The sequence below is a fragment of the Chrysochloris asiatica genome, unplaced genomic scaffold, assembly GCF_000296735.1.
Source record: "Chrysochloris asiatica unplaced genomic scaffold, ChrAsi1.0 scaffold00006, whole genome shotgun sequence".
NCBI classification, from domain to species: domain Eukaryota; kingdom Metazoa; phylum Chordata; class Mammalia; order Afrosoricida; family Chrysochloridae; genus Chrysochloris; species Chrysochloris asiatica.
In genome coordinates this window covers 1,575,014-1,590,219 of record NW_006408524.1, presented here as the reverse complement: position 1 = coordinate 1,590,219, position 15,206 = coordinate 1,575,014, and the positions used below count along the sequence as shown (strand labels likewise).

At 53.6% G+C, this 15,206-nt stretch overlaps 1 protein-coding gene across 1 annotated transcript in view; it reads left to right on the top strand.

Annotated features, from left to right (window-relative positions):
- Nucleotides 1-3,272, top strand: part of NUDCD3 (NudC domain containing 3) — a 140,640-nt gene extending 137,368 nt beyond the window's left edge. The window contains exon 6 of the mRNA XM_006832094.1: nucleotides 3,162-3,272. Coding sequence (XP_006832157.1) covers nucleotides 3,162-3,272 — 111 coding nt within the window. The remainder of the gene's footprint in view (nucleotides 1-3,161) is intronic.
- Nucleotides 3,273-15,206: the final 11,934 nt, after the last annotated feature.

Genomic DNA, 15,206 nt, shown 5'->3' with positions numbered 1-15,206 from the left:
GGAGACTCAGTCTGGTGTTTGCTCTTTGGGAAGGCTGAAGTATGCCCACTTCGCCTGTTCCAGTGTCCCAGTGACACCCTGACCTCCAGGATGCAGCGTCTTTGGGATCATGTTGACAACAGGCCTACTGGATAAGTTGCCCTTGTCTGTGACTGTCAAAACCAAAGGCCGGTTTTTGGACACTCAATGTCTGAGAATTTCCTTGTTGTCCTCACCGCAGCTAGTGGAGGGGCAGCAGCATTCCATCATGCACATGAGGAAACCAGCTCACCGTGAGGTGATGGCACCTGGCAGTGTCTCCAAAGGTCATGCTTTGTCCACAGAAGCTGATCTTTGAGAGAAAGAATTCCTTGTAGGCAGATTGTAGGCAGTTTTTACTACACACGTAGTATTAGCACAGATGCTTGATTGTATTAGGATTAGAATGATGGTTTGAAAAGCTGCCTTTCCGAAATGCAGCTCCTCAGGTAGGTACCTCCCCTAGATGTACAGAGGGTACCTTCTGGAGGGAAACCCTAAAAGCGAATATTTTTATTAGCGATTTAAACTGTGACATTGGTAAGCTTTGTTAATACAGCAGTGAGGACCTGCACCCTCGAGTTCTGAGATCTGAGAGAACCTAGCCTGTTTTCACTAGAACACAGAAAACACACGGTCTGAATTTTTCATTTCAAAAATGTGTACGTTTTTACTGGTTGTTTTTGTCTCTGGGCCTTTCAAATTCCCTATGAGCAAGTCTCTTGCAGACAGACCATGAATTGACTTTTAAGAAAAAAAGACTTGTTAAACTTAGTCTGAGTGGACGAGCTGCACCTGCTCTTGAACTGCACTGATGGTGCCCTGTCCTAGGAGGTGGGCGCACAGACCGAGGGGACAGTATCGCCCCAGGTTGGGGCATCCGAGGAGCTCCATGTATCCCTGCCCTGCTGAGGCCCATAGCCTGACCTTCCTCTCCGCTCCACTCCGTTCCTTGCCCCCAGCCCTTTCCTCGTGCCTCAGTGGTCCCTCCACCCCTTGACCCGTCTCCTTCCTCCTCTCCTGAGGCTTCCTGCTCTTTGTCCTCTGGACTAACGGGAGAAGAGCAGTCAAAAGCATCTGGGGCTGTGGGAAAGACTGCGAGAGGCCAGTGTGGCCAGCACTAGCAGCTGCAGAGAGCTGTACCTGTGGCAGAAGCTTCAAAGCAGCAGACTGACAGTGTGTGCATTTGAGGGTCCTTGGTGGAAAGTGAATCTGGAGGATTCGCGGTGGATGTTAGTGAGAAGATAGGGGACGTACTGACAGTTAGGTGGAAGGACAGAAGCATGGGGCCACCACCTGGCTTTGTAGCTAAGGACAGTGGGCTAGGGTTAGCCATGCCCTTTCTTGGGAGGTGGAGAGAATGCTCCATTTGGGAGTTAAACTCTCAGTCTTAACTCTCCACACCTGTGGAGTGGCGGCATGAGTGTGAGGCTGGAGCTAGGGCTGGCGGGGGGCACACAGTCCAGTCATGGCTAGAAGGGGAACATGGGGGCCCTGCCTAGGAATGTTCAACAAGAGGGAGACTGCTGAGAGGCAGGTAACCTGGACCAGACACCAAGGTCTTCCAGTCGGTCAGACGAGGAGCATTTAGAGGAGACGGAGAGATGGTGTCAGAGGCATGGAAGAAATTCAAGGACTCAGGCCAGAGCTAAACCAGGGTGGTGGTTTGTCTGCAAGGACCATGGAACCGGCTCACCCCCCAGGGGCACTTTTCCACCTGCTGCCACACCCGCCCTTGTAGCATGGGGTGCTGGGAGCATATCTGGGAGGGCAGGGCATGTGTAGGACGTGTACCGGCCCTGGCCTCCCACCCACAGTGGGCAATGGGGAGCCAAGCCCAGGGTGGTGCCAAGACAGACTTCTTACTGCCTCTTCACCAGCCCTTGGTCACACGGATGCCAGCAAACTGGGGAGACTTGTCCATTCTCTGGCAGGGAGGTTCGTGTGGAAAGAAAACCAAACCCTAATCCCTGACCTCTGCCGTTACGGCTCCTAGGGATTGCTGCAGCGTCATGGGGCCACTGCTGGGAAAATGCTTGAGATGCTCTTTCCAAAGACATCACCGGTGTGAGTTGCTTGTATACCTTTGAGGGTAACGTTCACTAATCCTCGATACAGACTATCGCTTAGGTCGAAAGCAGGAAAAAAGAAAGCCCTTTTTTCAGAAAGCGGCCTTTTAGGGAAGAAGCTGTGCCTGTCTGGTGCTTAGAAAGACTGGCGTTCTGCGAGCCAGCAGCACTGTTAGCACCAGGAACTTTCCACACAACTTGGCCTTACGACAAGAGAAGTGTGCGATCTTCTGGCCATTCCACAGTCTCTCTGGGACAGGAGACGTCGTTGCCAAGTGGTGGCCCTGTGAGTGAGAGGTCATCCCAGCTGTCCAGCACCCTGCATTGGGACGTTTGTTCTGGGCATGGCCAGCACACTGGTGTGCACAGAGGAAGGGGGTGAAGAGACATAGCGCATTCAGGGCCAGTGAGCACAGGGAGGTCCCTGGGCCCAGCGCCTTTCCCACGTGTCCCTGGCCTTGATGTACAGCTGGTCCTCCTCCTGACTCTGGAGGCTGTGCAGTTGCAGATGGCCACACACTGGGAAGAACTAAGTCGTCACCAGCTCCGACGGTGTCTCCATGGATGCCAGCTGGGGTCACGATGGCCAGCCCCTTTTCTGTATCCTGGGGGCCCACTGGATGGTGTGCGTGCCTTGTGGGCCCACAGGGTAAGCATCTCAGGACTGCATTCCCAGAGCTGCCCCGGGGCCTTCCTCTCTGAGATGTCCCTTTGGACACTTGATCTTTTGCCCACATGGATGGTGGACAGAGATGCCTGGTAGGAAGGGGACAGGGGTCGAGCCCTAAGGAACAGCTAGCTGGCGCTTTGCTGGCTACAGGAGGGCGAGGGTTGGAGAGTCTTGTGTTGTGAAGAGTCTGGTGGGCATACACAGTACCTCCTCAGTCGTGGCTTGATCGTAGGAGGGTCCACTCCCGTGGGCTCCCCAGCCCAGCATCTCCCTCCTTGGACCCCTAAGAGAGTTAGCTACAAAGGAGAGAAAAGGCTGTGTGCCGGCTGGAGTTGTGCTCTGGGAGGGAGTTTGCACTGCCTGGGGGTCACATTTCATGTCTCTTGTCTCTTTTCTATTTGTAGAAAGTCCATGAGATGCTGAAGAAGGGATGGGATGCAGAGGGCTCCCCCTTCCGAGGCCAGAGATTCGACCCTGCTATGTTCAACATCTCCCCTGGGGCGGTGCAGTTTTAGTGGCTGGAGGCCCAGAGGCCCTCTCCAGCCCGTGGAAGATGGGAGCTGCACGCCCGCACCTCAGCGTCTGTCCACGACTCCTTGCATGCCAGGGACCTCCAGCTGCCCTCTCCCCAGGCCCTCCCCCAACTTTGCGCCTCCTCATGCTGTTCCATTGGCAGCCTTGGCTGTGTTGATGGGGCCTCAGCGTGGGCAGCCCAGCATGGCAAGGCCTCCCCCCTCCCCCTGTTGTTGCTGTTGTCTGACGCCTTTTGGCTGGGGTGGGCATCGTTTCTGGACACCGTGTGTACTTACAGGGGCGTTGAGGTGAAACTGGGAAGTCCGCAGGAGTGCAGTGCAGGGGGTTCCTGTGAGCCCTGCATGTGGCCTGCTGCCCATCTCGGGACCGCCTGGGCACGGCAGGAACCGCGGTCCTGCCACCTGCCTTTGTCTCTGTCACCTTTATCAGCTCTCGATGTCTGGAGAACATCCAGGCCTGGGTGCAGTCGAGGAGTCTGTGCACAGGTGGATGCCCCTCTGGTCATGCTACCCACCTCCTCGGGACCTGAACTGTGGCCAGTGCTGCCCTGCTGCCTCCCATGCCCTGCAACCCGAGCTTGGGCTGGCATGCCACCTCTGGCTGAGTGTTAGCGGAGCAGACTCCGCTGTTGGCTGACTGGAATCTGCACTTGTGGGGTCCTCAGAGCTCCCCTGCTGGCAGACACTTCCCATTTTGTGAGCACATGTGACCACTGGAGTAGGGGACCTAGCCATGGTCTAGGAGTGCCATCCTGCCTGTCACTGGGGGACTTATTATCTCCTGTCTGAGACCCCATCAGTAGGTGGGGGTCCTGCATGTCAGTCACTGGGGGACTTCTTACCTCCTGTCTGAGACCCCATCAGTAGGTGGGGGTCCTGGTGGCTTTCACCTGTAGGAGCTGGTCTTAGGCTGACAGTGTCATTGGCACGGGTCCAGAAACGCACACTTGTGTTGTCATGGTGTGAGACCAGGATGTGTTGGGCCCCAACACTACCCCTCCCCAGCCTCCTCCCATTTAATTTGAGAGCCTTGCCGTCTCGTAGTGGCCACCCAGTGGAGAGGTTGAGTGAGGCTGGGGACCTATCCCCTGTACAGGAGTGAGGCTGCTAGTCTGGTCAGGGAAGCCTTCACCGCTCTTCTTCGGTGAGTCTGTACTCGGCTCCCATGCTGTCTCTTCCTGTTGTGGTGTGTACCACAGGTGTGTTTCCTATCAGGTGTGGTTCATTGAGGTGGGCCTCACCACCCTGTGTTTTCCAGGCGTGATGAGCTGGGGTCAAACGCTCGCTCCCTCAGCTGTGAAGGGGAAAGAGAATCCTTTACTTCCATCCCAGATCGTCTTCAACGTGCCCAGGTTTTATATTCTCCAGTTGTTGTTTTCCCCTTCCCGCCCCACTTTGGCAAAACAGTGAATGAGGAGCTGGCCGAGGTGACCTTCACGTGGTGCAGCCCCGTGCACACGTCCCTACAGAATGTGTGCCCCTTAGAGTGTCCATCCCCCTTGACAAACCCCCCTGGGTGTGGAGCTGCTCTGTGTGGGACACCTCTCAGCCCCAGTGTCTCCCAGTTGCCCTTGTCTTGGGGCCCGGCGCACACACTTGTTTTTTCTTTTTAGACAGGACAGCAGCCGTTGGGCCACTAACCCCATGAGCTGAGGCTTCGAGGAAACCAGGGCAGCTCACTCCTGGGTCTGGGAGCCCAGGAGAGGGGTGCCCATCCTGTCAAGTTGCTCTTTGACTCCATCTGTTGGTTTGCAATAAATCTGTATTTAAGCAGCTCTGGGTTCAAGTGTGACATTTGCTCCCTTGTATGTGGCCCTTTCTCCTGATTTTTCTGAGAGACTGATAGGCCCTGGTCTGTGCAGACACAAAACGGGCATCCCGGGGAAGTGTTACCCCACCTGCCTGCACTCCCTGGGTGCTTGTTTGGACATGAGACTTTGCTCAGCTTCCAAAAATCAAAGACATTTTGGTCAGGAAAGTAGACAGGGATAGACAGGGAGCTATAGATCTGACATCCATTTCAAATATGTTTGAGAATACCTGAATCCCTAAGATCAAGGCCGGGTTCATAGTGCTTCCCCTGGCGGGTGGGGTCCCAGGGCTCAGGTCTCTAGTGTCCTGCCGCTGGCCTTGTGCACACCGCTCCGTCCCCACTGGACTGTGCCCCAGCTTCTTGGAGCCCTTCACCCACTTGCTGAAACCCTCATACCACCTCCTCTCCCCGCTCCCCCAGTCCCCGCAGACCCCGCGACGTCTTGTTCAGCCTCCAAACTGTGCTGCCCCCAGACAGGCCTGCCAGTAAGGCCCCCCGGTGGAGTAGGCTTTCTGTCCTTGTGTGCATGACCTGTACTTTACAAGGCTGAACAGTGGGGTTATCAGTGGGCCAGAAAAGGGAAGCATCTTCTTTTAATAATTTGTCCCTAAAGAGTGCAGGATGGAGAAATAAAAAAGTCAAGTATTTTGTGTGGAAATGTGTCCAAGAGGCATCAGCTTCTGCCTGGAACACTCGGCTCGGGGGAACAGTCCACCCCCACTCGCTCTGTTTCCCTGCTGGTTGGCTCAGAACCAGCCTGTCCCTGGTACAAAAGCCGGCATCTCACAGACGGTGGGTGCACTTCAGGGACCAGAGTCAGAGGAGTGCTGCTACCCCAAGAGCCCAGAAGGGAAAGGGGACCTGCAGTCATGGGCCCCTCAGCCTGTCAGCATAAAACGTGTCATCTGCCCCGCAGACAGGGTCACCTGGTTTTTAGACCCAGCCACTGCCTGGCATTTTCACCTCACAGCACGGGGCTCTTGCCTAGGCGTCAGGTCACGGTGGGCACGGCTGCTCCTGCTCTGCAGCAGGGCCCTGGGGCAGTCTGCTAGCTGCCTGGGTGCAGGCCCTCTGGACATGAACCTCGGAGCAGGGCCAGGACTGCTGCCCTGTCGGAGGAAGCAGCTGGCAGGCTCTTGAGAGGAGCAGACTGGGAGGCAAGTCCTGGACCCTTCAGCTACCCTTATGATCCTGCTTTCTCTGAAGGTTCTAAACCCTGGACCTGGGTGGGAGGGGTCCTGGAGCAATGTTAGTCCCCCACCCCCCAGGTTACTATCAGGCCCTCCAGGATCACATGGCTGGGAACAAGGGAAGCTGGACCCAGCATGGGACCAGTGCCATGAACCTGACTCCTCAAGTGAGGACCCTGGACTGCCCTCCACCTCCCCATGCCCCCCGGTAGCCCCTCCCTGGCTGAGACACTGCTCCAAGACACATCACTGTGTGGTGTCGCTATGAAACATCCCATATCCCAGGGCAGGTTCAGCTTTGCTTCTCAGCTGGGTGCTGTTCAGCCGCTCTGGGTGCCCTCCGTTGAAGAGGCTTGGTGATGTAATCCCCTCCATGGCAGGCCCCATACCCCATCTCAGCATTCCACTTGGCACCACAGTTTCCCAAGCTGGCTGTGAGGCTCTGAGCTGGGACCAGGACCCTGGGCATTACCACCATCAGGATTGGAGTGCACCTCACGTGTTTCCCGTCAGCACCAGTGTGGTCCTTGATGGCCTCTCATCTCCAGGGCGTTCAGGTGCCTTGGTAGATTGGGCCTGGCCAACTTCCAGAGTGGCTGGACCCTTCCAGCCCAGGGGAGCCAGCTTGGGCATCCGAAGATTGTGTGCAATTGGGAAGCCCTTCATGGAGGGAAAGATGGGCCGCACCTGTTTGTAGGTGTCCTATCCAAGATACTTACTCGCTTGCTTCTCCAGGGAGCCCAGCCACAGCAGAGGCCTTGGGCCTGCCATTCAGTGTGGACTCAGGAAGACCTGTCTGAACTGCAGATACGTTTCTCTGAAGTTGAAATGCACGACCTCGAAGGGTTTTGTAAGGCTACAGTGAGATGGCAGTTACTTGTTCCAGTGTGGACCTAGCCTAGGGCACACCCCTTAACTGGTGGTTCTTCCAGGAGGTGGTGGGAAGCCCAGGCCCTCAGCCTGGACAAGGAGCTGCAGATAGGACACTGGGTCTTGAGGTGTGATCACCTGTGTCCCCTAGGCCCCCAAGGATGACTTTCTAAGCTGCCCATTATTGCAGGGCCTAGAGGGACCCAGGGATCCCTGCTTGTGGGCCTTGAATGAGGGCCAGCTGTCAGTCTGGGTGGTCTTGAGCATGGTAGGCAGAAGGTGACAGCTTCCCAGGGAAGGGAGGCAGACTCAGGCTGTTAACCCCCTGCACCATGACGCTGGGTACACAAAACCAGTGCTTGCTGGGTGGGACCAGACCCTGGAGGAAGCGCTCCAGGTAGAGAAAGTTGCAGGTGTAGCACCTGCTGGCTACGGAGCAGCTCTGTAGTCTGTGTGGGACTCTTCTCGGTTCTCAAAAAGCTCACTTCACACCTTTGTGCTGAAATTAACTGAGTGCTACACCCGTGGTGCCCACCTACACGCTCCACTGCACCCCTGCCTTTCCAGACTGACGTGACTTCCAGGTGGCTCCGGCCCTCAGCCCAGGCAGCCAGCCAGGCTCTCCGGGCCTCACTCCAGAAAGGTCAGTACAAATGGCAGTGTGGCCAAGGACTTCTGCAATCAGATGCCTGGGATGGGGAGAAGGAGTGGTCAGGCTGACAGGTGGCCACTAGAAGGTGCCTCTGACTAGCGGGAAGTTAAGATTGTCGCTAAGGAAACATTACAGTCCAGCCAACTCTTCCTGCTGCAGATGAGATTGGGTGAGACCCCAGGTCACACAGCAAGGGCAGCAGGCAAGGTGAGATCTGGACAGGGTCTCCTAGAGTGGTCCCATGCTTTCTCCCATGCTTGGCTATGCTCTGAGTACCCATAGGAACGGGGGGCATCCCCAACTGCCCACTGGTACAGCCACCCAGGCCACCGCAGGAAGGGTTTCAGGTACCAGATGGCCTTAAGCAGGCAGCTGGCAAATGCCTGAGTTTGGTGGAACCAAATTAACTCACATAAAAACCACTTGCATTGATTCCAACTTAGGCTACCCTGTATGTGTCAGAGTAGAGCTGTGCTCCACAGGGTTTCCAGTGGCTGATGATTCAGAAATAAATGGCCAGGTCTTTCTTGTGAGGTGCCTCTAAGAAGCCTGCAACCTGCATCCTTTCGAGGTTTGCATCCAAGCACATTGACCATTTACAGCACCACAAAGCAGTCACTCAAACAAAGTGCTCTGTTAAATGTATCCTGAACCACTGCAGCTGCTTCGTGATGCATTTGTGCATGTGAACATGTCGTGAAGTGGGTCAGCTTTGAGGAACCCCCCCAATCCATGTGCTATTATCTTCCCCATCCCAGTTCTTCAGAGAGTGAAAGAGCTTGGTCACTGTGAGAAGGATAGCACTGCTCTGTCCCCACGGCTGGAGTCTTGTCTTTCTGGGGAAAAGCGCTTGGTGGGCTCTGCAGGTCCAGAGAGTCAGAGAGCATTAATCTTAGTGTTGCGTTCTTTTTCCCCTTACAAACTCCTTAGAAGTTCATCTGTCTTGAGCTACCAGGCATTTTCTTCTTTTTGTCCCTTTGGACCAAACAGCAGCTTCTCTAACTGGTACCCCAATCAGAGCGTCTCTCTTCCAGAAAATCAAAGAAGGAAAAACGGTTAAGGACACCATCCTCACTGCCCTACGCCGGCTGGGCCCGCCAAGCTTGGGGCCTCAGTCTCCAATGTGGAGGAGCTCTCATTGGCATTTTCCTGTGAGAACGTTTAAGCCACAAAACTACCTACGTGGAGAGAGTGCCCTGCCGCCCACCTGGGCCTTTCAGATTACCTCCCCTCCAAGGCAGCAGAAGACAGGAGTCAGGAGAGGGGGTGCACCATGCAGGCACCTGAGGTGCCTCACTGGGTCCCTGCCCACTGTCCAGCCCCCAGAGCCAGCAGCCATACTGCAGGCAGCCCCCCCCAGGACCCCTACCTGTGCGGGGCAGCCCCCAGGACCCCTGCCTGTGCGGGGCAGCCCCCAGAACCCATGCCTGTGTGGGGCAGCCCTCAGAACTCGTGCCTGTGTGGGGCAGCCCCCAGAACCCGTGCCTGTGTGGGGCAGCCCCCTAGGACTTGTGCCAGTGTGGGGAAGGCCCCCAGGACCCATGCCTGTGTGGGAAAGCCCCCCAGAACCCATGCCTGTGTGGGACAGCCCCCCAGGACCCATACCTGTGTGGGGCAGCATTGTGGTTGGTGTCTTCCGTCGACAGTCTAGACCTGTAGAGGTGGCCCGTCCCTACACCCTCTCATTGAATTCTCATTACTTGTGCCCTAAACTCTTCTCAAAGCTTGTTGGCCCTGTGAGGGCTCGAACCCCTTCTTGAGCGTTTTGTATTCTCTTTAGAAACTGAGGTGGTACCTTGCCAGTTCCATCTAAAAGTCCAGTGGTACCATCTCCACAGACGGGACAATGCTGCCCTATTGTTACTGTTCTTGTAAAAGAAGCCTAGACATCCTCCTGTCTCCACCACTGCCCACTCCAGGCTCTCTTCCCCACTGCTCCTCTCACCAGCCCTTTGGGGACTCCATGTTCGCCTGGCATTCCTGGTCGTGTGACCTCTCCTTTGCCCACCTAGATGCCCTTCCCTGAATCCCACGTCCAACAGATGACAGTTGATTGGATGCCTTCCAGCCCTGGATGTCTCCCCACCCCATCCACTAGTCTTTCCCTACTGCTCCCGCTCCCCCATGGTAGCCTGACATGAGATTGAGCCAGGGGCAGGGAGCTCATCAATGCAGTGAAGGGTCTAGGGGCTGAGTGAGACCTCAGGAAGCTTTTTTTTTTTTTTTTTTTTTCTACAAATACGCTTTGGAGCTTAAAGTCCGTGTGCTTTGACCATTTGCGGAGATTCACGTCAGTAGTAGCCTTAGCAAGGGCTCTTACAGGAATTCCAAGTTTCTGAGTTGAATTACAGGCATCCACATCTATAATATGAATTGTCCATTTCTCCTGTAGGTTCACCTTTTATGATTGATTTATAGGGATATTCTTTGCCAGCAGGAAGAATCTTGTTTTGGACCTTTGATTAGGATCAAGGGTTGTGACCAGTGGCAGGGTGGCTTGGGGATGGGGAGTCCATCAGGGTGGGGAGCCCCACATAGGGTTGCATTCACTGCACACTAGTTCTGCTCACCTCTCCAGGTTCCCCCTAAACCCAGACACAGAGCCAATCCAGGCTGCTCCAGCCACCTCCAGGGCTGCGAACTGACATGGGGTGCTCTTCCCACCATGGGATCCTGAGTCTGGGCAAGGTTTTCTCCCCATCTCAGGGCCTTGTGGGTCCCCCCAAGTCAGGATGGGACTCCCAGGGCTCAACTCTTCCCCTCTCAGGTGTCTGGGGCCCCTAAGATAAGGCTATATTTTCTCCCCATTTTGTGGCTGAGAAAACCAAGACACCAACACAGCCCTTGGGGTAAGCCCTTGGAGTCTAGTGAGCAGTAGTGGGGACTGGTTCCCTTTACTCTTGGGACAGAGGCTGAATTTCCCACATTGGGCAGCGTCTGGGCTGTCTGCAGGCTGCGGGCACATAGCAGGTGCCTAAGAATCAGTTGTTGACTGAGTGAAAGAATGCTGGTCCCCTTGCACACTTCCCTGTCTCCGGGCTTTGAAAAGGGAGCAAACTGAAGTGGTTGGGATGTAGGGCAAGGAGCCCTCCTGCCTCTGAGGGGAGTCCCTGAACCCCGAGGCACTAGGACTCATGTGCTGCCCATGTGTTGGACAGACTACAGCCAGTGCTGGACAAGGGTCTGCAGCCTGACCAGGCCTACAGACAGGGAAGCAAGGAGAAGGAGGACCCAGCAGCAAGAATGTCTTCTCTAATCAAATGCAAGGAGCCAGGGCTAGCAGGGTGTCCTAGACTTATGCTGTGGCTTACGGGTTTGGTCACCTGAGGAGAGCCTGCAGCACGTGCTTAGGCTTAGAGGCCCTGGCCTCCCTCAAGGCCCACTGCTTCCTCAACAGGACACCTTCAGGGAGAGACACCTAGCCCAGAGCCTGGAAGCGTTCCTTCCCATTCTCCTTCCTTCCTGCCTGGAGCTGGCCGAGTGGATGCTGTACCAAGTGTCCACTCTCAGAACCAAGGCAGTGCTGGGCTCCTCCACAAGGCCAACGCTCCGAGAGGCCTGCGACATGGATGGACTCACCTGGCTCCCAGCAACAGGCCTGGCCCTTCACCATCCTTCAGCAGTCCTGAGAGGGAGGGTGGGACAAACCAGAGCAGTGGCGAACCGGCCAAGTGGCAGACCCAGATGACCCCACTCTGGGGGTGCGGGGCATGCGTGCTGAGTATTGGGGGTGCTGACCCTCCCCCGTGTAACAATGACAATAGGTTAGGGCTCCAGCCCAGTCCCTGCTGGGATACCACCCTGCCCCCTACCTTGATCAGAGCTGACAGCCGAACTGTGTATGTCCCCAGTCTCTCGACCTTCCTATCCCGGCATTAGCTAGGACTGAAGTCATCATCCAGTTTTCATGGGTGCGGGGTTACAGGGGTGAGGTTTGCAGTCCAGTTCGTTCTTATCAGCCAATTGACACTATTACAAGTAGTAATTAGCTCCGTTGTACAGGTAAGGAAGCAGTCTCAGGTGAACTGACCACCTGCCCCACCCCAGTACAGGAAAAACACCCCCACCCAAATTCTCTTCATGTGCTGCTGGCCGAGAAGGAAAAGGTGAGAAGGGCATGCCCAAGCTTCACGGAGCATGTTGGTGGCTTCTCCAGGTAGGTAGGAAGTCCCTGAGGTCCCACAAGGGAGAAACGGAGGGAAGAGTTGTGTGTGGATGAAGAAAGCTGCTGAAATTGGCTCTTTGGGGATCTGAAACTCAGATTGAGCAAAGGTACAGGGTGGTGGGTGGGTGGGTGGGTGGAGACTTACAGAGGACATCAGCGGCCCCTGGGCATGAAAACGCCACCTCTCCTGGGTGTCAGGAGAACGCGTGGATGGGCCGTGTGTGCAGGAAAAGCACTGATGTGTGGGAAATGTGTTTGGAGCTATGGAGGACATTTCTGGAACGATGCTCATGAACCTGGTCATGGGTTGACCCTGGAGACAGGCTGGTAGCTGGGCCTGAGGCCTGTGACCCACACTCACTCACTGTGTGTGCAAATTACAGTCTCAAAACGAATTTAGAAGTGAAATATGCTTACCACCTTTGATCTAGCAGTTCCATTTCTAGAACTTTCATCCTTAAAGAGATCATCTGAGATACACTGACAACTTTAGTGTTAAAGTTGACTAAAACAGTGAAAAACCAGAAGCAATTGAAATACCCGTGAGAGGAAAGTGCTTAAAGAAATGATGGAATGGTCTTAAAATAATGCTTTAGAAGCGCTTTTCATGCTATTTGTAAAAACAGTTCCAGACCATACATAAAATAGGTGTGTGGCACTGTAGGATCATCACGGGACTGCCAACCACAAGGTCGGAGGTTCAAACCCACCAGTCACTCCTTGGCAACCCTATACAGGGTCACTATGATTCGGAATCGACTCGACGGGAAAAAAAAGATTGAAAAGATTAAACAAAATTGTACCAGCTACTGCAATGCCCACATGCTGAATCAGGGGTTCACAGGTTGCTTAACACAGATTCATCATGGGGTGCACGGACAGGCAGGTCACTAACAAGAGCACCTCCATCCTGTCTGCGCCAGAGCACACAAGATAGTCCCAGAGAAGGTGAAGAGCAGGTGACATACCACACACAGAGATCAGGAGTCACCATCAGTAAGAGTTCCATGGTGAGGAACCAGTGTTTAAACTTTTATTGTGACTCGAGTGAAGGCTTACAAAGCAGTTCATCAGTTTTCCATTCAACAATTCAGGCACATTTGATTTCATCTCATTGATTGTAGCCCCTCAATACAACATCACTCATCCCACTCCCTAAGTATCTTCTTTCCATCCCTCCTCTGACCTTTGTCCTGGGTTAAGTGGTGCCCTTTTGATCTCAGTGGTTGATTATTTGAAGAGGTTGATTACAGACCTGTTTAGAGTTTGAAAATTGAGTCACAGGGATGAGCTCAGTTCCGGACCTGAAGGTCACTAGGGCTGACAGGCTCGGGTCACACTAGCATACTCTCACACCACTGGGCTGGCTCTGCCCACTCCACTGCTCCTTCGAAGATCAGTCAGCCTCAGGGCTGTCCTGGACTGGAGTCTCCCAAAGTCTGCAGGAGGTGTGCATAGGCTTGGTGAGCAGGCCCCCTGAGCCCCAGACAGACCTTCCGCTCTTCCTCTGGTACTCCTGCCCTCAGCTCCCTCTGGTGCGGCTGTTGTCTCTAGCCTATCCTAAGTCCCTGGCTACTCCTTTCAGACCACACTGTATCCACGTCTGCTGTTACTGACCTTTGCTGTTGTCTTCTCCTGACTGCCATCTAACAGTTCCTGGTGCCAGCATGTTCTCCTGAAGCTTCTGACCTCTTATCTCCTGGCTGATGTCTCCCCGCCGCCAGGAACAATAATGGAAGGTGTTCTTACACACAGACTTCCATATCTCCAGGTGAACATGCTTACCCCTCCTCTGGGAAGCTTCGGGTGTATTATTGGCCTCACCGCTGGTTCCCTGAGGCTTAGTCAACATTGACCCCAGATGATTTCTCTTAGTTGAGTGACCCTAATTTACTGGCCTGTGTTCTGGTCATAATCTTGAGCCAGAACCAAACTCCAGGTCACTCACTGTAAAGGAGCTCCATACCTCACAGCTACTATCCCTGGGTGGTGGAATTATGGACTGGTTTTTATTTTCTAAAGTCCCTGGTGGCTGTGAGTCGGTTCTGACTCATAGAGACCCTGTACAGGGTTTCCAAGGCTGTAAATCTTTACAGGAGCAGAACGCCTCATCTTTCTCCCACAGAACAGCTGGTAGTTTCGAACTGCTGACCTTACGGTTGGCAGCCCAATTTGTAACCACTACTGATAGATACAAATGATTAACATGCTTGGCTGATAACGAACAGGTTGAAAGTTCAAACCCAACTAGGGGCACTTCCAAAGACAATCCTGGTGATCTATTTCCCAAACATCAACCATTGACAATTGTATGGAGCACAGTTCTACCTGGACACTCATGGGGTTACCATGAGTCAAAATTGACTTCGTGGCCACTGGTTGGTTTTTTGTTTGGGTTTTCCCACCTTTTTTTTTTTTTTTCAATGCTATAATTTTTTAAAAAATGTTTTATTGTGAATTATGTGATAGTTTACATGGGAGAACATTAGTTTTACATTCATCCTATCTTATATCGTTTCATTGCCATGGTTACAATCCCCTCCCTGCATCATAAATCAACCAAAGGGTATACACTACAAGCCTGCCCCCCGTTGTCAGCACACAGCCCCTCTCCCTCTCTGTGTCTAAAGTCTCCAACTGCTCCATCTCTCCACATCATCATCTCTGCCTCCATCTCAGGCATCACTGCTTCTATCCTGCCTTTTCTGTTTTTGTTTTTTTTTGTAATTTAAGGTTTTTATTGTGGATTGAGTGAAAGTTTACAGGGTACATCATCAATTTCACATTCAACCATTCAAATAACTTATTTCATTACATTGATTATAATCCCCTCCATATACCATAAGTTAGAAGTATTTCTCTCTGTCCACTTTAGCTTTTTAAAAAACACACAAACAAAAAAACCCACTCAGGCATATATAATAAGTTACATCTCCAAAGGGCACATTCTGCAAGCCTGCACCAGTTCTTAGACCTTCTCTTCTTAGTCCATGAATCTAGAGTCCTCAGCTGCGCCCCCTCTCCATACCCCCATCTCTGCTTCCATCTCTGGCTCTGCTGCTTCTCTGGATAAGGTCCTGCACTCTGCTTGTGCGCTTCTCTATTGATGGTCCTAGGGTCCCCTGTTTCTGGACTGTAAGATTAACCACTCCCCTTTTTTTGTTACAACACTTCTACCTTTACAAGTGTGACAGTCGCGATTAGTCATGATAACAGTTATTCACTA